Source organism: Phyllobates terribilis, unplaced genomic scaffold (assembly GCF_046119375.1).
Source record: "Phyllobates terribilis strain yellow unplaced genomic scaffold, ASM4611937v1 Scaffold_11__3_contigs__length_659146591, whole genome shotgun sequence".
NCBI classification, from domain to species: Eukaryota; Metazoa; Chordata; class Amphibia; order Anura; family Dendrobatidae; genus Phyllobates; species Phyllobates terribilis.
In genome coordinates, this window is record NW_027362771.1 from 395,161,455 (window position 1) to 395,183,896 (window position 22,442).

Consider the following 22,442-nt stretch of genomic DNA (forward strand, 5'->3'; position numbering starts at 1 on the left):
CTCATGAAGGCCTCTGCATGGCATTTCCCAATGTGGTCTCCAGTCCAATCTCTTGTTATATGCAAAAGTGGGACTCATCACTGAAGAGGATAGATCACCTTTCCAGCCTCCATTGCCATCTTGCTCTGCAGCATGATAACGTTTGAGAGCAGAAGCATGAGGTCAATGAAGAGGCTTTCACGAAGAACATCACACTGGTCTTACGCTCAGGATTGTGGTGTGGGGTGGCATTATGTGTGGTTCCAGATCCTTCTAGTCTTTATTCCAGGTACGCTAACAGCTCGGATTTACATTGATTTAGTTATAGAACCACTGGTGTGGTCATTTCATTAAAGCATCCTAGGAGTCATTTTTCACAACATCACATTACATGATAACATCAGTCCGCATGTTGTTCAAGCTACTGTGAGGGAGCTGCCTGCAGGGGATCTTGATGATTTGAGTGCTCAAGTGCATTCAGCATGACATAACATTTCTCAAACAACCATTAACAAATTCATTTATAACATAGCAATCAGTGTAAGTGCGTGTATTTCTTAGTGTGGCACTTATACTCGATACTGAATAAACCAAGATATTTTGAACATTTTGTTTCCATTTTTTTATCATTTACATATCATTAAGCTGTCTATCCTGTGATTTCTTTAGTTCTAAGACTTTTCCATTTTGGTGTTGCAATTTCAATATTGAGGAATATATAGACTACTGATAGGTATAACCTAATCGCCGGCTCCCTTTAAATGTTTATATATTTAAAACCAGAAGTTTTTTTTTTTTAATTATATTTTCCTTTTTTAACATGTATGACCTTTCCATGTGATATGCTATAAATTCCCGAAATGTCTCCTTTGTAAAATGACTCTGAACTGTAAAACCATGCAGTGCATAGGATTTTGTAACACGTCATACTTAACTAGTATTAATTAAAATGAAAAGATTTGAGAATATTCTATTTTGCATGATATATAAATATTTACATCTACATATTATATCTTTGTGTATCACAATATATTATAGAAGATAATCTTTCCCTTATCTAGAAATGGCAACATTTTACAAAAATGCTCTTTTGTATTTTGCCAAATAAAGCTATTGTTGTTACAAAAAAAATGACTTGTCTCCAGCCAAGCAGCTGCTGCTCCAGCATCCCTGATAGTGCAGCCATCCCCATCATACACTGCTCCGCTTCCACCTCCCTCCTCTCCTCTCCTCCAACCTTCTCTCTCTTGTTTATCTCAAGATGGCAACCGAGGGACTGCAAGAGAACGAGACCCTGGCCTCCCTGAAGAATGAGGCAGAAAGCCTGAAAGGGAAGCTGGAGGAAGAGAGAGCGAAGCTGCATGATGTGGAGCGTACGTATTCATGCCTGTGTCTGTGCCCTGTGACAGCTGCTGGGGACTCAGCTGGGAAGTCATCAGAGTTGGTGACATGACAGGAGGGAGACAGAAAATCTGTGGCATTCTGCAATACAGTCTGTATCTGCACGGATTGTCGTCAGTGTGTCATCCCATGCATACACCGTATCACCCCTTGTGTGGCCACAGATCTGCAGCTTTTCCAGGACTGCGATCATTTGGACCCGCACGACTCATGAGTCATGCAATCCACACAGTCCTGTATAGAGGAGGAGAATCAGGTCTTACTATGTGTGGAGGATATTAGGAAATACAATGTCACACGATCTGCTGTTATGGTGTTACGTTGTTCTGGCAGGATACTGAAATAGTAATAACGGGATGATACATTACACAGAGATGGTCGTTGTTCACTGCTGGTATTCTGCCAAACCACATAAGGGCTCCCGCAATATTATCATTATTACTTATTTTTCCGGTTACATATATAGCACCAACATAATCCACAGATCTGTAAAAAGATTGTCCCAATTCACATTTCCACGTGGCAACGGCATATTGTAAAAACATGGTGCAGTGATCAGAGACTACCGGGCCATGCTGTTCAAATCGTCTGAAAGGCGTACACCCCGCAACAAACATTTATCACCTGTCCACAATGCAAAATGATAAATGTATGTTCACTTGGATCCCGATGGTTCAAGTCCCCAGTTTTGGAGGAATCTCTTTGTCAGTCTGTAGATATTAAAGAAAATCGTTTAGTAAGATCAACGCCCAAACCGCACCTAAGGGCATGCAAGTCTCTGAGATATAAATCCATCCGCAACTTTATATCTTCTGTCTGTTGCTGCATTTTTAAAGAAAGTAGCGTTTTAATTCACATGCAAATAAGGTTCTAAGTGCTCTGGGTGTGACATAGCACTTAACTAGCCCCTACCTCCCAAGGCTGTTTTCTTGTTTCCCCGCCCAGCACCAGCCTCTTTAGCCTGATTGATAGCTCACTGTCTAATTTTCATGACTGGTACATGACATCACACAGACAGTAAGCTATCAATCAAATTAAAGAGCCTGGTTCTGTACAGGGAAACAACATTCGGAGGCAGGGACTAGTTAAGTGCTCAGTCAAGTCCAAAGCACTTAGCACTCATTTGCATTTGAATTAAAATGCTAATTTCTTGGGAATGCAGTAACAGATAAAAGATATAAAAGTGTCCATGGATTTATATTTCAAAGACCCACATGCCCTAATGTGCCTTTTCAAGGGTTGATCTTATGGACCAATTCCCTGTAAGTGCTGTGACAGGATGCATGTGTCACCATCGCTCCATTCAATGTCCTCTTGAACAGGACGGGAGGGAGGAGGAAAGGCAGCATTGGAGTCCCAGTGATCATACATTATTCACCTATTCTGTGGGTAGGTGATAAATGTTTGTTGTGACATAAAGTGTCATAAACAGCTTAAACAATCTCGGTGGTTTTATAACCATGAGACTTGCCAACAAATTCCTATTTTTATGCTCCAGTTTTTTCAACATGGATGAATTAAGCAGATAATCCGTTCTTGATTAAAGGGGTTGTCTCATCTCAGTCAGACTGCAGATCTCAGGACTATCAGCTCTTTACTCTGGGTCTTGCTCCCGACGACCACAACAAACAATTGATTTCGACAAAGAAAATGCAGAAAGTCAGACATTATTTCTACAGTGTTGGAAAAATTGAACAGTGATCATTGATGAAGTGCAATGCCAAACATAACCTTTGAACTGGTGTGGCGCTGTTTTTAATGATAGCGGACATTTTTTCCATCCTGTACAATCGCTTTAATGCCTATATTTTAAATGCATAAAGTGATTTAATAATAGAACAGAAAGTATTGTGTGAGTGCAGAACATAAACAGAAATGCTCTGTGCAAGTGACACAAACAGCGCGAAGTATAAAAACTGTTTTAGCGGGCGGGAAGAAGCCACTTGGGGCACGCCTGTCTGACTAGTGTCCTGTGCGGCTCAGTCCCTGGCAGCTTTTAAAGTATGTTTTTCTCTGAGATGCTGCAGTGTTTCACAGATAAATATACATGGCTGAGATCATACAGCTGGTGCCTGATACATGCTGCTCGTGGATCAATCAGCTTTTATCATCTGTCAGGTTCCCTTTAAGGCCCAGTGATTGGGATGGAGTCATGAATAATTCCTCCTTCGTTACTAAAATGGCATACATACAGGATTTGTTCTGGGTAACAGTGACCCATATTATCTTCCAGACTAGAGGAGCGCTGACTGTGAGCATTTCTATATAAATGTAGGTCAGCTAGGAATATGTGAATAGCAGCAGAAGCAAATGTAGTAAAGTGCAGACAATAACAATGTCATGTGCCCCAGAAAAAGCCCTGCAAAGATAAATGTGATGTATGGTATCACCTAAATAGAGGAAGGGTAACTTGTGATGTGAAATTCCCAAAACAGGACAAGATCCGATAACAAGAAAACAATTCCATAACAAGGCTGTGTGCACACGATGCGTTTTTTAAGCATTTCCGCAGTGGCAAAAACGCTGCAGAAACGCTTAAAAAACGCATGGTAGAAGGCCTGCCATGGTCCCCAATGATAATCCGCATGCGGAAAAAAACGCAGCACTACCAATTATTTTGCGGAAGCGCTGCGTTTTCGCCGCCATTGACTTGCATTGAAACGCATGGATTACACATCACTGCATATGTAGATGCGCATTCCACGCGTTTCAATGTGCGGATGGTACCCAGGTCTAGAGGCTCTCCTCCGGACCCGGGTACCATAGAACCTGTGAAAAAAAGAATAAAATAAAAAATAAATGTTATATTTACCTTCTGGTGGCCCCCGCTGCGCTCGTCCTCCCATGCCGGCAGATCACGGTGGACTGAAGGACCTGCTCTGATGTCATAGTCATGTGACGGCAGGTCCTTCAGTGTACCGCGATCTGCCGGCAGCCAGGACGGAGTGAAGCAAGACAGCGGGGGCCATCGGAAGGTAAGTATATATTTATTTTTAACCATTCTTTACGGTCACACTATATAAATCCATACCGGCTGCATGGATTTATATAGTGTGACCAAGTTGTCAAGCACTTTCCAAGTGATGCTAAAATCGCTTGGAAAGCGCTTGACAACCCACATGCGGAAATGCATGCAAAAACGCTTGACAAACGCTTCTACCTGGCAGGAAAAACGCATGTACAATCCGCATGTACAATCCGCATGTACAATCCGCATGTACAATCCGCATGTACAATCCGCATGTACAATCCGCATGTACAATCCGCATGCGTTTTATTCTGCCAGGGAGATGCAGAAACGCTCAGGAAAAAATCCGGAGCATTTCTGCATCGTGGGCACATAGCCTAATAGCAATCATTATTTATATAGTGCCAACTTATTCTGCAACACTGTACAATTCAGAGGATATATAGAACCTAAAGCTGTCATGCACCTTTTAAATGTATCTCCCGTGACTCCCCCATACACATGAGCGTCCTACTTGGCCAAGTGTTTTGTGTTCAGTAGGGAGGGAAAGCTGCTGCCAGACTCTTCTGGCAGAAGCTAATTTTATGGAGAACAAAATGCGACAGCCGGTGAAATTTTAACTGCCCCACTCTTCTATATCCTGACATAATTTGTCAGAGGAGAGTCAGGTAGCCCCCATACACAGATGGTAGTCCAATCCCATCGTTGACATTGATAGCTGACTTTATGCCAGTGTGTATGGGATCCAATAATTAGACATAGAGTAATAAACTAACAACAATTCAAACCATAAGATTTAGGACCCTGCTCATAACAGGTTACAATCTAAGGGTATGTTACTCTGAGATTTTTCACACAGATTTAAACACATTGGCTGAGTGCCCACTATGCGTTTTTCAAGCGTTTTTGCCGCGGAATTTCTGCAGCGAAAACGCTTAAAAAATGCTTGGTAATACGTGCCCCATGGTCCCCAATGATAATCTGCATGTGCTATGCACATGCTGCGGAAATTTCCGCTGCGGATTATCATTGCAGAAAAATCTGCAGCATGTCCATTAATTTTGCGGAAGCGCGGCGTAATTGCCGCCATTGACTTACATTGAAACGCTTAATATCTGCATCACTACATGTGCACATGCGGATATTAAGCGATTCAATGTGCGGATGGTACCCGGGTCTGGAGAAGAGGAGACTCTCCTCCAGATCCAGGTACCATAGAACCTGTTAAAAAAAAATTTAAAATAAAAAATAAACATTACACTTACCTTCTGATGGCCCCCGGTCTCTTGTACGATGCGTCCATTCTCTTGTACGGCTCGCGATGGTCTAAAAGGACCCGTGGTGACGTCATTTAGTCATGTGACAGGTCACGCGACCGCTGACGTCGGCGGTCGCGTCACGTGTCACATGACTAAATGACGTCACCGCAGGGCCTTTTAGACCATTGCGAGCCGTACAAGAGAACGGACGCAGTGGAGAAAAGACCGGGGTCCATCGGAAGGTAAGTGTAATGTTTATTTTTTATTTTTTACCATTTTTTTTCTTTTTTTTACCTATTAACTTGGTCACACTATATAAATCCATGCCGGTTGCATGGATTTATATAGTGTGACCAAGTTGTCAAGCACTTTCCAAGTGATGCTAAAATCGCTTGGAAAGCGCTTGTCAACCCGCATGCGGAAATGCATGTGAAGAACGCTTGACAAACGCTTCTACCTGGCAGGAAAAACGCATGTAAAATCCGCATGCGTTTTTCCTGCCAGGGAGATGCGGAAAAAATCTGCAGCATTTCTGCATCGTGGGCACTTAGCCTTACAGTATTCCATGCTGAAATCCATATGAATGGCACCCAAATATCATTCAGGCATGACGCAAAAGGTAAAGTGCTAATGAGATGTTTTTTAGGTTACTTGTGTGACTAGTAACAGTAGCCAAGAGAAACTGGGTGAGGTTTGAGATGATAGAGTCACTAATGCTGGTGATATGGGGGAAGAAGAGAGGAACTTGGAGATTTCTACTGTTATTGGGTCCAGTAAACAAGGGAAAGTGCAGAAGGGAAGAGGGTAAATGTAAATTGGAGACTAGGAGATCATTCCATATCAGAAGTTGACAATGTTAACTTTGAAGTAAGTGGCCAGGTCTTCATCTATTACGTGTGTGATAGACCTGCACTTCAGGACTAAGAAGGGGCTAAAAATTATTTGATTATTGGATAGTGAAGAGATGAGATTGCATGCATTTCATCAAGTTGAAAACATATTCTCTAGAGTTATTCCACCCCAAATAGCTTTGCAGACTGTATAGAATTTGTCATAGAATATGCAATGTTACAATGACCTGCTCTGCACATATTTCCCTCATGGATAATGATCCAGGAGCTTAAAAATGCAAACTGTTTTGGGCTCCGTTTATAAGACCTGGACAGTCTTGGGCTTGAATATATCTGAATTTGGTGATTTGCCATACCATATCAGAGTCTTGGAATGGATCCAATAAAAAAGTGTATATATGGCTATATACGTCCTAATGCTGTAAGTCTGTAGGGAGGTGTTACTTTATAAATACATTTGCTATCAAACTTATTTTCACCATCATTGCAAATTAGGTGTATTAGCAACATTTACACAAAATTTCACTTTCATTCACTACTGCAGTCTCATAATTAGTCAGCCCTTTCACGATAAACATTTTTAGCACTTATTAAAGCAACTTTTGGTTGTTATGACCTACTGCAAACATGATGCATAGCCAGACACCATATTCTGGCTACGATCCTGAGGAATCTTAGGACTTTCCTCATTAGCAACGGTCTTCCAATAATATTGGGTTGTCAGGAGAGTAGCCCAAAAATATAATAAAAGATATTGCTGCTTTACAAAATCAAGGAAAAGCATACAAGTAGCAAAAACATTTAAAATACAGTTGGACAGTGCAGAAAGAGGAAGCTATTACCCACTGCCATCACATTCCTCAGGTAGCAGGTGGTTAAAAGCGCTCAAGTGGCTGCAAACAATCTGCAGCAAGATTTGATTTCAACAGAAACTAAGGATTCAGTCTGCACTGTAAGGGGCCTTCTAAATGCTTAAGGTCTCCATGCCTGAACTATAAGATGTACACCTATACCGGCCCAAAAACATAAGAAAAGTCCTCTTCAAAATGCTCAAATACATATAAATAAGCCACCGAAGTTTTGAGATTCTGTTCTGTGGAAATCTGAAAGAAAGCTAGAAGTTTTAACTCCTAGAGATCAGCATTATGGAGGAGGGAGAATGAAGCATATGCTGAAAAGTACACTCTGCCTACAATGAAGCATGGTGGTGGCTCACTGATGTTGAGGGGCTGCTCTTCTTCCTTTGGTACTAAAAGCAAGTAGTGTGTGGCTGGCAAAATGGATTTAATCAAGTATCAAGAAATCCTAGGTGGCAAAACATCATGACGTCTGTGAGGAAGCTGAAGCTCGTGCGTCATTGAACTTTCCAACAGAACAATAATCCCAAGCATGCCTCAAAATCCACCTAGGCTTGGTTTCAGAAGAAGTCCTGAAAAATTTTGGAGTGGTTGTCAAAGTTGGCTAGTGGGATTTGAAGCTGGCTGTTGCAGCATGAAAACCTAAAAATATTAGTGAACTAGAGGCCATTACCCATGAGGATTTAAGATTCCTTGGGAACGCTGCCAGAATCTAGTGTCTGGCTATGTTTGCAGCAGGTTATAACATCTTAAGAAATTTGAGACTACAGTAGTCATTCAAAGTGGCATTTTGTGTTGATTTTAGAGAAACCACTTCTTATATTTGCTCTTTTGAAAAAATTTAATTGTTATTGTTTGATTGGTTTATTACAAATAGCACAAAGTTTGCACAGTCGTGGCCAAAAGTTTTAAGACTGACACAAATTTTGGTTTTCATAAAGTTTGCTGCTTTAATGTTTTTAGATATTTTAGTCAGATGTTTCTATGGTTACTGGAGTACAAATTTAAGCATTTCTTAAGTTTTTAAACATTTATTGACAAATACATCAAGTTTATATAAAGACTCAATATTTACAGTGTTGTCCCTTATTTTTAATACTTCTGCCCTTCGCCCCGGCAGCTGGATCTCGGCTCCTGGGCCAAATCCTGACTGATGGCAACCCATTCATGCCTAATCAGTGCTTGGAGTTTATTACGTTTGTGTTTTTGTTTGTCCAACTGTTTTTTGAGGATTAGCAACAGGTTCTCAATGGCATTGAGATCTGGGGCAATTCCTGGCCATGGATTCCAAATGTTTTGTTCACCAAGCCACTTATTTATCATTTTTGCCTTGTGACATGGTGCTCTAATGCTGGAAAAAGCATTGTTCATCACCAAATTGCTCCTGGATCATTACATATAAGGTAAACATTATTCTGTTGAACTGACCTACAAATGTACAGAAAGCATATGGCTATAAATATTATGTACGTTATATAGAAAATTCATGTTCTAGTTCTTTTGTATGCTTTTCTATTTTTGTTAAACTATTGCAGTATTTCTTCTGACATCAAAGTAACCTCTCAGACACCCACTGGTGAAACACAGGAAGGATATACTGTAGAAGATACTGTACATTACTTTATTGCACAGATTCTTGAAACATTAAGAAATTATCTCATGAAGATTTTGATCTCCAAACACCATACCTCAGACTTTCTTATCGTGGGTTCCACCTTTAAATGTAAAGTTTACTTTTCACCTGACAGGTAAATCTCAGTGGTGCCCAAGTGTCTCCCATGTTGCCAATGTATATTCTAGCTAGAGAATATTTAACAAGGACAATGAAGGTGTTGGCTTCTGGAGCCTTCCTTTTCTCTTGTGTTGTATCTCCACTTGGCCAGATGAAGTGCAGACTGAGTAGGTGGTTACCTCGGTTGCCACTAAATACAGTTTTGCTTACAGGCCCTATCATTTTCACTGTTTCTTGTTTCAGTTGGTACCTGAACAGATAATGTAAAAGAAACCCCTAATTCTATCCACTGATGAAAGGGTTCCAGTTATTAGTATGTTACCATCTACATTTATTAAAAGGAACCTGGCATGTTGTACATGTAGTCCGATCTATGGACAGCACTGTATATAGGAAGAGAAGTGAATAAATAGGTTTGTTGGAAAAGTTTCAGTATAACTTGTATTTTATTAACTGAAATGTATGAGTCCAGTGGGTGGTCCTACTAGTGATTGACAGCTCTCTCTACATGCACAATCATGCAGGGAAGACTGTCAGTCACCAAATAGGGCCGCCCACTGGACTCATACAAACATCAGGGATTATAATGAATAAAATTCAAGTTTTACTGAAACTTTTCCCACAAGAACGTATATCAGTTATCAATGTATATCAATCTGATCAGCTTCACCTGGCCTTATAATTCCCTGCCTGGAGATCAGATACCATTTTCAACATGACAGGTCCCTTTTAACTAGAGTTTCTTAACAAATGAATCTAACCTCTTTGTAGACTATAAAACATGTATGCGTAAACCATAGAGCTACATACAGAGAGAAAGGGAGATGATCAGGCGACTATTATAGCCATACCACCACCATACTGCTGAGATGCGTACCTAGAACCCAATACTGGTAGTAGTGTACAATGAAGCAGGTCACTGCAAAAACACCCCTACAGTCTGTGTGACAGCGCACTAGAAGAACGACGCAATTCGTCACCGCTGACATAAAACAAACATTTCCCTGAGCATTATCAATGTTATGGAGCAAAGCTACTGTATTTTGAGATTAATGTCATCCTAGAATAATTATGTAATAGTTATGTAACAGAGGGATAGGCTGACTATTATTGTACTTGGGTGTGAAGGATGATCTGGAATGAGGAAAAGTGCAGTTGTGTTATCTCATAGCAAAACACGGCTCACTTCTTTATAATCAGCACTTTATTCTTTTGTTTTATTGTTTTCCTCGTCCTTACTAAATAGAAATGTTTTCATTATCTTTTATCAAGAGATTTTTTTGCTTTTCTTTAGTGATATTTAAGGTTTATGGAGAAGATTTGTATATCAATCTAAAGATGTGCACAAGTACAGTATTAATGTACAATACCTTCATCTACTCAGCCAATCAGGCAATGTCATGTCTATCTACAGCACACACATGGCAAACTCTGGCCCGCAAGATGGTTTTATTTGGCCCGCGACACCAAAATCACCACCCCTATGTGGGGCCATTATACTGTATGGAGCACTATGTGGGGCCATTATACTGTATGAAGGACTATGTGGTGCCCATTATTCTGTATGTAGGGCTATGTGGGGCCATTATACTGTATGGAGGACTATGTGAGGCCATTATACTGTATGGAGGACTATGTGGGGCCATTATACTGTATGGAGGACTATGTGGGGCCATTATACTGTATGTAGGGCTATGTGGGGCCATTATACTGTATGGAGGACTATGTGGGGCCATTATACTGTATGGAGGACTATGTGAGGCCATTATACTGTATGGCGGACTATGTGGGGCCATTATACTGTATGGAGGACTATGTACGGCCATTATACTGTATGGAGGACTATGTGGGGCCATTATACTGTATGGAGGACTATGTGAGGCCATTATTCTGTATGGAGGACTATGTGGGGCCCATTATACTGTATGGAGGACTATGTGGGGCCATTATTCTGTATGGAAGACTATATGGGACCCATTATTTTGTATGGAGGACTATGTGAGGCCATTATACTGTATGGAGGACTATGTGGGGCCATTATACTGTATGGAGGACTATGTGAGGCCATTATTCTGTATGGAGGACTATGTGGGGCCCATTATACTGTATGGAGGACTATGTGGGGCCATTATTCTGTATGGAGGAATATGTGGGCCCATTATTCTGTATGGAGGACTATGCGGGGCCCATTATTCTGTATGGAGGACTATGTGGGGCCCATTATTCTGTATGGAGGACTATGTGAGGCCATTATACTGTATGGAGGACTATGTGGTGCCCCTTATTCTATATGGAGGACTATGTGGGGCCCATTATTCTGTATGGAGGACTATGTGGGGCCCATTATACTGTATGGAGGACTATGTGGGGCCATTATACTGTATGGAGGACTATGTGAGGCCATTATTCTGTATGGAGGACTATGTGGGGCCCATTATACTGTATGGAGGACTATGTGGGGCCATTATTCTGTATGGAAGACTATATGGGACCCATTATTTTGTATGGAGGACTATGTGAGGCCATTATACTGTATGGAGGACTATGTGGGGCCCATTATACTGTATGGAGGACTATGTGGAGCCCATTATTCTGTATGGAGCACTATGTGTGGGGCCCATTATTCTGTATGGAGGACTATATGGGACCCATTATACTGTATGGAAGACTATGTGGGGCCATTATTCTGTATGGAGGACTATGTGGGCCCATTATTCTGTATGGAGGACTATGCGGGGCCCATTATTCTGCATGGAGGACTATGTGGGGCCCATTATTCTGTATGGAGGACTATGTGAGGCCATTATACTGTATGGAGGACTATGTGGTGCCCCTTATTCTATATGGAGGACTATGTGGGGCCCATTATTCTGTATGGAGGACTATGTGGGGCCCATTATACTGTATGGAGGACTATGTGGAGCCCATTATTTTGTATGGAGCACTATGTGTGGGGCCCATTATTCTGTATGGAGCACTATGTGTGGGCCCATTATTCTGTATGGAGGACTATGTGGGACCCATTATACTGTATGGAAGACTATGTGGGGCCATTATACTGTATGGAGGACTATGTGGGGCCATTATTCTGTATGGAGGACTATGTGGGCCCATTATTCTGTATGGAGGACAATGTGGTGCCCATTATTCTGTATGGAGGACTATGCGGGGCCCATTATTCTGTATGGAGGACTTTGTGAGGCCATTATACTGTATGGAGGACTATGTGGTGCCCATTATTCTATATGGAGGACTATGTGGGGCCATTATTCTGTATGGAGGACTATGTGGGGCCCATTATACTGTATGGAGGACTATGTGGAGCCCATTATTCTGTATGGAGCACTATGTGTGGGGCCCATTATTCTGTATGGAATACTATAGGGGGCTCATTATTCTGTATGGAGGACTATGTGAGGCCATTATACTGTATGGAGGACTATGTGGGGCCCATTATACTGTATGGAGGACTATGTGGAGCCCATTATTCTGTATGGAGCACTATGTGTGGGGCCCATTATTCTGTATGGAGGACTATTTGGGACCCATTATACTGTATGGAAGACTATGTGGGGCCATTATACTGTATGGAGGACTATGTGGGGCCATTATTCTGTATGGAGGACTATGTGGGCCCATTATTCTGTATGGAGGACAATGTGGTGCCCATTATTCTGTATGGAGGACTATGCGGGGCCCATTATTCTGTATGGAGGACTATGTGAGGCCATTATACTGTATGGAGGACTATATGGTGCCCATTATTCTATATGGAGGACTATGTGGGGCCCATTATTCTGTATGGAGGACTATGTGGGGCCCATTATACTGTATGGAGGACTATGTGGGGCCATTATTCTGTATGGAGGACTATGTGGGCCCATTATTCTGTATGGAGGACTATGTGGGCCCAATATTCTGTATGGAGAACAATGTGGTGCCCATTATTCTGTATGGAGGACTATGTGGGGCCATTATTCTGTATGGAGCACTATGTGGAGCCCATTATTCTGTATGGAGCACTATGTGTGGGGCCCATTATTCTGTATGGAGGACTATGTGGGACCCATTATACTGTATGGAAGACTATGTGGGGCCATTATACTGTATGGAGGACTATGTGGGGCCATTATTCTGTATGGAGGACTATGTGGGCCCATTATTCTGTATGGAGGACAATGTGGTGCTCATTATTCTGTATGGAGGACTATGTGGGGCCCATTATTCTGTATGGAGGACTATGTGAGGCCATTATACTGTATGGAGGACTATGTGGTGCCCATTATTCTATATGGAGGACTTTGTGGGGCCCATTATTCTGTATGGAGGACTATGTGGGGCCCATTATACTGTATGGAGGACTATGTGGGGCCACTATTCTGTATGGAGGACTATGTGGGCCCATTATTCTGTATGGAGGACTGTGTGGGCCCAATATTCTGTATGGAGAACAATGTGGTGCCCATTATTCTGTATGGAGGACTATGTGGGGCCCATTATTCTGCATGGGGGACTATGTGGGGCCAATTATTCTGCATGGAGGACTATGTGGGGCCCATTATTCTGTATGGAGGACTATGTGGGGCCATTATTCTGTATGGAAGACTATATGGGGCCGATTATTCTGTATGGAGCACTATGTGGGGCCATTATTCTGTATGGAGGACTATGTGGGGCCCATTATTCTGTATGGAGGACTATGTGGGACCCATTATACTGTATAGAAGACTATGTGGGGCCATTATACTGTATGGAGGACTATATGGGGCCATTATTCTGTATGGAGGACTAGGTGGGCCCATTATTCTGTATGGAGGACAATGTGGTGCCCATTATTCTGTATGGAGGACTATGTGGGGCCCATTATTCTGTATGGAGGACTATGTGAGGCCATTATACTGTATGGAGGACTATGTGGTGCCCATTATTCTATATGGAGTACTATGTGGGGCCCATTATTCTGTATGGAGCACTATGTGGGGCCATTATTCTGTATGGCGGACTATGTGGGGCCCATTATTCTGTATGGAAGACTATGTGGGACCCATTATACTGTATGGAAGACTATGTGGGGCCATTATACTGTATGGAGGACTATGTGGGGCCATTATTCTGTATGGAGGACTAGGTGGGCCCATTATTCTGTATGGAGGACAATGTGGTGCCCATTATTCTGTATGGAGGACTATGTGGGGCCCATTATTCTGTATGGAGGACTATGTGAGGCCATTATACTGTATGGAGGACTATGTGGTGCCCATTATTCTATATGGAGTACTATGTGGGGCCCATTATTCTGTATGGAGCAGGGGTGTGCACAAGTACAGTATTAATGTACAATACCTTCATCTACTCAGCCAATCAGGCAATGTCATGACATCAGTCTATCTACAGCACACACATGGCAAACTCTGGCCCGCAAGATGGTTTTATTTGGCCCGCGACACCAAAATCACCACCCCTATGTGGGGCCATTATACTGTATGGAGGACTATGTGGGGCCATTATACTGTATGGAGGACTATGTGGGGCCCATTATTCTGTATGGAGGACTATGTGGGGCCCATTATTCTGTATGGAGGACTATGTGGGGCCCATTATTCTGTATGGAGGACTATGTGGGGCCCATTATTCTGTATGGAGGACTATGTGGGGCCCATTATTCTGTATGGAGGACTATGTGGGGCCCATTATTCTGTATGGAGGACTATGTGGGACCCATTAATTATTCTGTATGGAGGATTTTTTGGGGCCCAATATACTCTATACTGGTTGGACCACGACTTTGTCCAAGTTTTTTATTTTGGCCCTCTCTGTATTTGAGTTTGACATCCCTGATCTACAGTATAAATTAGTATCCTGAATCTTATTAACCTTACTTGTGTAATTAAATAATACAGTCACTCGGTCACAAAACTTGAATTCAACTTTCCGACCTTGTGCCAGACATAACTGGCTTACATTACTCCATCACCGTAGAGGCGCATGACCCTGTTATTACTGTCTTGTGAAATAAGTTATCTCTTCCAGAAAACTGATGTAATACCTCATGGGCTTTTTTCCTGTTTATGATTACTTGTTTTGGACATGCTTTACGTGTCAACAATCAGTTTGCCGACATAATCCACAATTAAATTTCACCTTTCCATTTTTTTTTTATTTGAATTCCCTACACACTTTATTAAATAGAAATATATCAAAGTGCAATTCAGTATATAATGTCATAAAAGTAATTAGGATAATATTCCATGCAAAAAAACACCACTTTTAATACCTTATATTTTATTAGATCATTTTGTTTTACTTTTTGTAACTAATAAATAAGCGAATTTGAGAAAAGAATCAAGCTGTATGCATTCTGATAATACGGCTGACAGCGTCTGATGGAACCTCATTATTCTTCTACTATTGGAAAAAAAGAGAATGAGGTTCCATCAGACGCTGTCAGCCGTATTATCAGAATGCATACAGCTTGATTCTTTTCTCAAATTCACTTATTTATTAGTTACAAAAAGTAAAACAAAATGATCTAATAAAATATAAGGAATTAAAAGTGCTTTTTTTGCATGGAGTATTATTTTGCTTACTTTTGTGACATTATATATTGAAGTGCACTTTTATATATTTTTGTATTCAGAAAATTAGAGCTCATCCATGCTTATAGGGTAGGGTATGTTCACACATTGCTAACTGTCCGGTGCGAACCCCAAACTTTTAAGTTCAGGTTTGCTCATCTCAACAAATGACACATATAATCTGCACCAAAAACTCTGCATAAAAAAGCAGCAAAACCTGATTTTTGTGAGCAGCTTTTTTACTGCCAAGAGAACAGGTTTTGGCTGCAGAAAAAAATGCAGCAAAAAAGCAACGCGTGCACATAGCCCAATACATGGACTTTTAGTCTGAATGAGGAGGCATAATAATAATAATAATAATAAAGATAAAAGGGAAGGAACAATTTTCAATTGTCTATTAGATAGCATATAAGGAACTGAGCTATAAATGTCATAGTTGACAATTGGGTGGACTATAAAGATATTGGAGAATTGGGGGCCTACTGCCATGTATGGATGCACATGGACATATCATGTGGGATGGTTACTTGCTTCTCACAATGAGAATGTCCTGTTTGTGGTGATAATTGTCTATAAATGCAATATGTGATTCACGCTGGCAGTGGCTGGATGCAATGTCAGTGCTAGCCCGGCACATCCATATTGCACATCTTCCTCCTGATGGAAACTAGTGGTTTGCTAACAGCCTCTACTATTGTATGGCTGTATTTAATTGTTTCATGTCAGGCCGTTCTTCCTGTCAATCTTTATACCAAAATCTACTTTTCTAGAAGGGGGCTGGAGACAGCACAGCTAGGGGGAAGCCACCCATGACCGGGGTTGGCCTGGAGTTTTCACCCCCCCCCTTTTGAATAAAGCGGTCTTGGGGATTGGATAAGGCGTAGTTGGGGGCGGGTAGTGGGAGAGGTGCATATATAGGGAAAAGTGTGGGAAAACCGCCATTCCCTGAGGAGCAGCAGAGTGATTACCAGAGATGGCGTCCGTCAAATCCCTGGTGGGCCAACTCAGAGACATCGCCAGGTCACGGAGAGGGGGATGGCTGGAGGCCCAGCTTTCTGCCTTGCTGGTAGCAGCCGAAAATATGGAGGCGCCATCCGGAGCTGTGAGAAGGAGCAGGAGGACCCGGCCCCTGGAGAGACTGTCACCGGAGGTAACCACGCGCAACAGGAGCAGGCTCCGGAGCCCCTCCGGGGACCCTGCGGGGGTAGAGCGAGATGGTGCGGTCCCTGCCCGCCACGCTCGCCCCGGCAGGTATCCATCCAGCCGGCCTGTTGGCGCTGCACGGCGAGGAGCGCGGCCCGCACTGGAAGTCAGGGCCGCGCCGGAAGTGACGTCCGCACTGGATGTGCGCCCGGCAGGAACAGCGTCGCTGGAGCCGGAGTTCCGGGCCCCGGCCGAGCGGCGCACGCGCATTGCAGCTGGGCTGCACAGGCCAGCTGCCACCAGCGGTGGGGTTCCATAACGAGGGGAGAGGGCCCAGGATGATCGGGGGAGCAGCGCAGAAAACGGCAGGCGCCACTGGCGATGCCCCTGTCGGGGTGCCTGCTGGGAGGACCACTATGACACCAGGGAGGCAAGCATCTGCGGGCAGGCAACAGTCCAGGGAACCACTGCTGCCTGGCTCACATGGACGACGCAGAAGGGAAGGAGCGGCGGGCAGCGACACCGCGCTGCCTGGCAGCGTCCGTTCTGGCAGCACGGACCAGGCCCGTGCGTCTGGGTCTAGTAGCCGGAGGTGGCCCAGAGCTGCATCTAAGAGTATAAGACGGTCTGGCGGGAGGCGAGCGTCGAGGAGAAGACAGTCTGCAGCATCTGTGACCGTTCAGGTCCCCCCTGGTGACGTGGAGGCCAGAGGCGCATGCCTTGAGCGGCGAACGGACACAGAAGGATCCGATTCCAGCGGTGACCGTGACGGAAATGGTGAAAAGTGAAGTCGGGAACGTGCTGGCAATTTAATGATGGCCAGTGCAAATATGGGAACGGCTGTAAGCACATTTGTTCCCATTGCAACGGGAGCTCCCATGGGGCTGCAAAATGCTTAAAAAAAGGAAAAGGAAGGATGTCTGTGGGTACCGGTCAAGGGGGTGACTCCAGTGAATCTGCTAGGGATGGCCCCCTTTCTAAGTAGATATCCTGATCAATCGAAGGCCAGGATTATTAGTGATGGTTTTTTGGAAGGTTTCAGGATCCCGCCTCCTGACCATACGGTTCCTTTTTCTGTTAAGAATTTGAGGTCTGGTTTGTTGCATTCAGAGGTTGTCGGTGTTAAGTTGGTGAAGGAAGTGGAGTTAGGTCGTATGGCGGGGCCTTTTGATAGTCTACGGGTTGAAGGTGTGATCATTTCTCCTTTGGGGGTTGTGCCTAAGAAGGAGCTGAATAAATTTCTCCTGATCCAGCATTTGTCGTACCCGAAAGGTTGTTCGGTCAATGATGGTATAGCGCCGGAATTATGTTCGGATGAATACACATAATTTGATGCCGCTGTGTCATGGGTTCGTAGGTATGGGCCTGGGTCATTGTTAGCGAAAATTGACATTGAATCAGCTTTTAGGCTACTTCCGGTTCACCCGGCTAGCATTCCGCTTTTGGGTTGTTTTTGGAACAAAGGTTATTACCTGGATAGGTGTTTGCCTATGGGTTGTTCTATTTCATGTTCCTTGTTTGAAACTTTCAGTAATTTTCTGGAATGGGTGGTCAGGGACGTTGCAGGTGTGCAGTCTGTTATCCACTACCTGGATGATTTTTTGTTCATAGGTCCCCCAGATTCGTTTGTCTATGGTAATTTGTTAGCCGCCAAGGTGTGGGTTGCGGAACGTTTTGGGGTCCCTTTGGCTAAAGAGAAAACCGAAGGTCCTTGTACTGTATTGAGTTTTTTGGGAATATTGATTGATATGGAACAAATGGAGTCTCGATTGCCCGAGGATAAATTGTTGTTACTCAGGCAGGAAGTCGAGCGAATTGGTAAATTGCGGAAGGTGACATTGAAGGAGCTCCAGTCGCTGCTAGGAAGATTGAAATTTTCTTGTAGGATCATGCCTATGGGCAGAATATTTTGTCGCAGGTTGTCAAGGGCAACTGCGGGAGTGCGGGCATCGCATCACTTTATTCTTTTGAATAGAGAGCACAGAGAGGATTTGTTGGTGTGGAAGCGTTTTTTGGACAATTACAATGGCAGGTTGTTGATTCAGCAGGAGTTTTTGAACAGCTTTGATTGTGAGATTTACACGGACGCGGCAGGCGGTGCTGGCTATGGAGCTTTTTGTAAGGGAAAGTGGAGCGTGGGAAAATGGCCCGATTCATGGAAAGAGAGGGGTCTTACAAAGAATCTCGCTCTGTTGGAATTATTCCCAATTGTAGTTGCAGTCTCGATTTGTGGTGAGTTCTTTTTGAATCGGAGAGTCAGGTTTCACTGCCAGAATATGGGTGTGGTGGCGGTGATTAACAGTTTGTCGGCCTCGTCTCCTTCGGTTATTAAGCTGGTCAGGGAACTGGTACTCCGGTGTTTGGAGTTGAATGCATGGATTTCGGCGGTACATGTGCCAGGTGTCCAAAATTCTATAGCGGATGCTTTGTCTCGTTTTCAGTGGGAGCGTTTCCGTGCTCTGGCACCAGAGGCAGAGGTCGCAGGAGTGGAATGCCCTTCGCAGTTGTGACAGCTGATTACGGACGAGCTGGAAGATTGATCTAGGAGTCAGTGGCGAGTTCAACCTGGTCTGCTTATGAGGCATCGTGGCTGTGGACTTAGGGTGGTCGGCATCTGGAATTAGTAAATTTCTTGCTGGCCTCGCATTCGGTTTCAAGTTACAGGGTTTGACGGATGTTACTAAATCCTTTTTGGTAAAGCAGGCACTTAAAGGTTTTCGGAAAGGTAGCAAGAGTGTGGATAAGTGTAGGCCAGTCACGTTTAGTATGTTGGAAAGGTTAGGTCTGGTTTTGGAAAGGATTTGTTGTTCTACTTTCGAGGCGGCTCTGTTTAAGTTAGTTTTTCTTTAGCTTTTTTTGGGGCGATGAGGGTAGGTGAGTTGGTCGCCCCCAGCAGGAATAGGGAGGGAGGTTTATTAGCCGAAGACATGAGTTGCTGGGCCTGGGGTATCGATTTTTGGATTAGACGCTCAAAAACTGATCAATTGGGTAGAGGTAAGCGTGTCGTTTTGGGTAGAGTGGACGGGGCTCTGATGTGTCCAAGAAGGTGCTTGGAGGTTTATTGGCAAGTGTGGTCGGGTAGATGCGGCCCACTGTTACGTCATTGCGACGGGTCATTTCTTTACCGTTTCCAGTTTATAGCGGTCCTAAAAAAGGGGGTGCAGGAGTTGGGCCTTAGCCCAGGTGTTTATGGTTCGCATTCCTTTAGGATTGGCGCAGCGTCTGAGGCTGATAGGCGCGGTTTGGGGGCGGAGGTGATAAAGCGGATTGGAAGGTGGAGTTCGGACCATTATTTGACATATGTTCGTCGTTAAATACCGCAGGACTTTGTTTCATTTGTGAGTTGTTGGATAGTTGTTGAATATGCTTGTTTATTATTCTTTTAGGTGGCGTTCCCTCGTTAGCTTGGATTTTTGGAATTTCTTATGTGCATTGGGGGGCGCTGCATGCTGATGTAAGGCGTGACGGTAGGCAATTGGGCTTTCCGAGGGTACAAGTGGTTATAAGGTGGCTAGGTTTTAGGGGGATGGTATGGAGCCGTTTTTTGTCGGAATTTCATAAAGCGGCAAGATTGGACAGCACACCGGATATTCTGGTTGTGCATTTGGGAGGGAACGGTTTGGGGGCAAGGCCCGTGAGAGAGTTGATTCGGGATATCCGTTTCGATTTTTTGAGATTGTGGACTTCGTTCCCGGGGTTTCTGACGGTGTGGTCGGATATAGTGCCCAGGAAGAAATGGCGGGCGGTCAGATTGGAAAAAGGAATAAATAGAGCAAGAGTTAAATTAAATAGGGCCGTATCCAGTTTTGTGTCAAGGAATGGTGGCATAAGTGTTAGGCACTTTGACTTGGAATCGGGGGTTGGTAATTTTTGGTTGAAGGACGGTGTTCATCTCAATGATATCGGTATGGATCTTTGTGCCCTTGCAATACAGGAGGGGATTGAAAGGGCGTTGGTGGCTTTGGGGCAGTCACGAGCCTAAGGTTTCAGGGCTGTTCGTGGTTGGCGGGGGGTGGGGTTCTTGGAGTTGGTACCGAATTGTCGGTGGAAGAAATTGGGAAAAAATTCCAGGTCATTTAAATTGAGTGGGGGGTGATCTGGCAGTCGGTTCTGGGCTCTGAACGGGGTTTTACCTTGGGAGCATTTAGTTGGTTGGTCTTTCACGGAATGTGGAAGTTTTGGTGCCCTCGAGCTGGTGCTGAACGGCTGAGGGTAACATGGCGGTTGATTTTTATAGTTAATTTAAAGCCAGATCTATTAGCTCCAAGAACCCTCCCTCTATATATATATATATATATATATATATATATATATATATTTATCTCATTGTTATTTTGTTTGTTATTTGTTGTTTGTTAATAAACGGCCGCTGTGGCCAAATTTATCCAACAAATAACATGTTGTAGAGTCTTTATATCAGGGACGGGATCATGGGATCCCGGGGTATGTGGGAAATTGGAAGCCATCAGGTAGGAAACCACATTGGCCGTAACAGGTCAAGCAAATAATATGTTCATGCTCACATAAGGATAAACCAGTAGTGCTACTCCATGTGTGAAATATTGACCTCTGAGTAAAAATTCTCTACAACCCTAGAAAACGTCTATCATAGCAGTATTTTTATGAGACGTTTAAGCCTCTCAGTAAACGCCTGTACTGTTCCTTTGTAGTACATCAAGTGGCTGAACGTGTGGAGTCTCTTGGCCAGTTTGTCATGAAGACGAGGCGGACACTGAAGGGCCATGGTAATAAAGTACTCTGTATGGACTGGTGTAAAGACAAGAGAAGGATTGTCAGCTCCTCTCAGGTAACTAATCCACAATCTTACATAAGATGGGCGTGACCGAGAATCATGGACAAAAATACTGTCAAAATTCTGTGTTTGTCAGTTATACAGCCAGAAACAATATGAATGATTGTGTGACGTACCCATAGGTTTGTCGGTATTGATACCTGTGGTTGTTGTCTGTATGACTAGACAAAGTAATGCTACACAACAAAGTACAATATAATTAGACTTTTTTATGACGGGGACAATACAGTTCTCCTTTTATTTAATAGTATCTTTTATATGAAATTAATAATGTGGCATTTTGCATTGTAAAGCATTTAAGTAGTGACTCCAGTTACTGGTAGGTCCTAATGCACTATGGCTGTTCGTTAAAACTGCTGGTTAATAGTAGGTCACTTCCAGGCTGCCATAGACAATTCAGTGCAATAGAAGGGGTTGTCTCATGACAGATAATTTCTTTGGGAACCATAATGGCAATCTGTAAATCATCGCAGGTCTCTGTCCATATCAACTTCCGTTATTAAAATTAGCTATTTGCCTAGGGAAGTTGCCATTCCCGGAACATCTGCCTGGTTAGTGTAGTATTACATGCCGACTGTTCAGATGAAGGGTTATTCTTGTAACACATGGCCAGTCTAAAAGCCCCCATACACATAAGACTAATGTCTGCCAATATGGGTGGGCTTGGCCAACAGTCTAATGCATTTGGGGGCCTACCGACTTTCCCCGATAGATGATGTGGGGGGAGATAACAATACTACATTCCTGATTTTGGACTGCCAATCTTGTTGGTCTCAGTGAGATAAACCACCGTCAGAAAAGTCTGCCAGCAACTCTCTCATACAGAAATAGGAGCACTCAGCAGAGTAATCACTCCTGACTATG

General features: G+C 43.4%; 1 protein-coding gene across 1 annotated transcript in view; it reads left to right on the forward strand.

Moving 5' to 3' along the window:
• The first annotated feature begins 1,123 nt into the window (after positions 1–1,123).
• GNB5 (G protein subunit beta 5) overlaps positions 1,124–22,442 on the forward strand; it is a 52,906-nt gene continuing 31,587 nt past the window's right edge. Inside the window, exons 1-2 of the mRNA XM_073653033.1 lie at positions 1,124–1,352; positions 21,436–21,572. Coding sequence (XP_073509134.1) covers positions 1,241–1,352; positions 21,436–21,572 — 249 coding nt within the window. The 5' untranslated portion in view covers positions 1,124–1,240. The remainder of the gene's footprint in view (positions 1,353–21,435; positions 21,573–22,442) is intronic.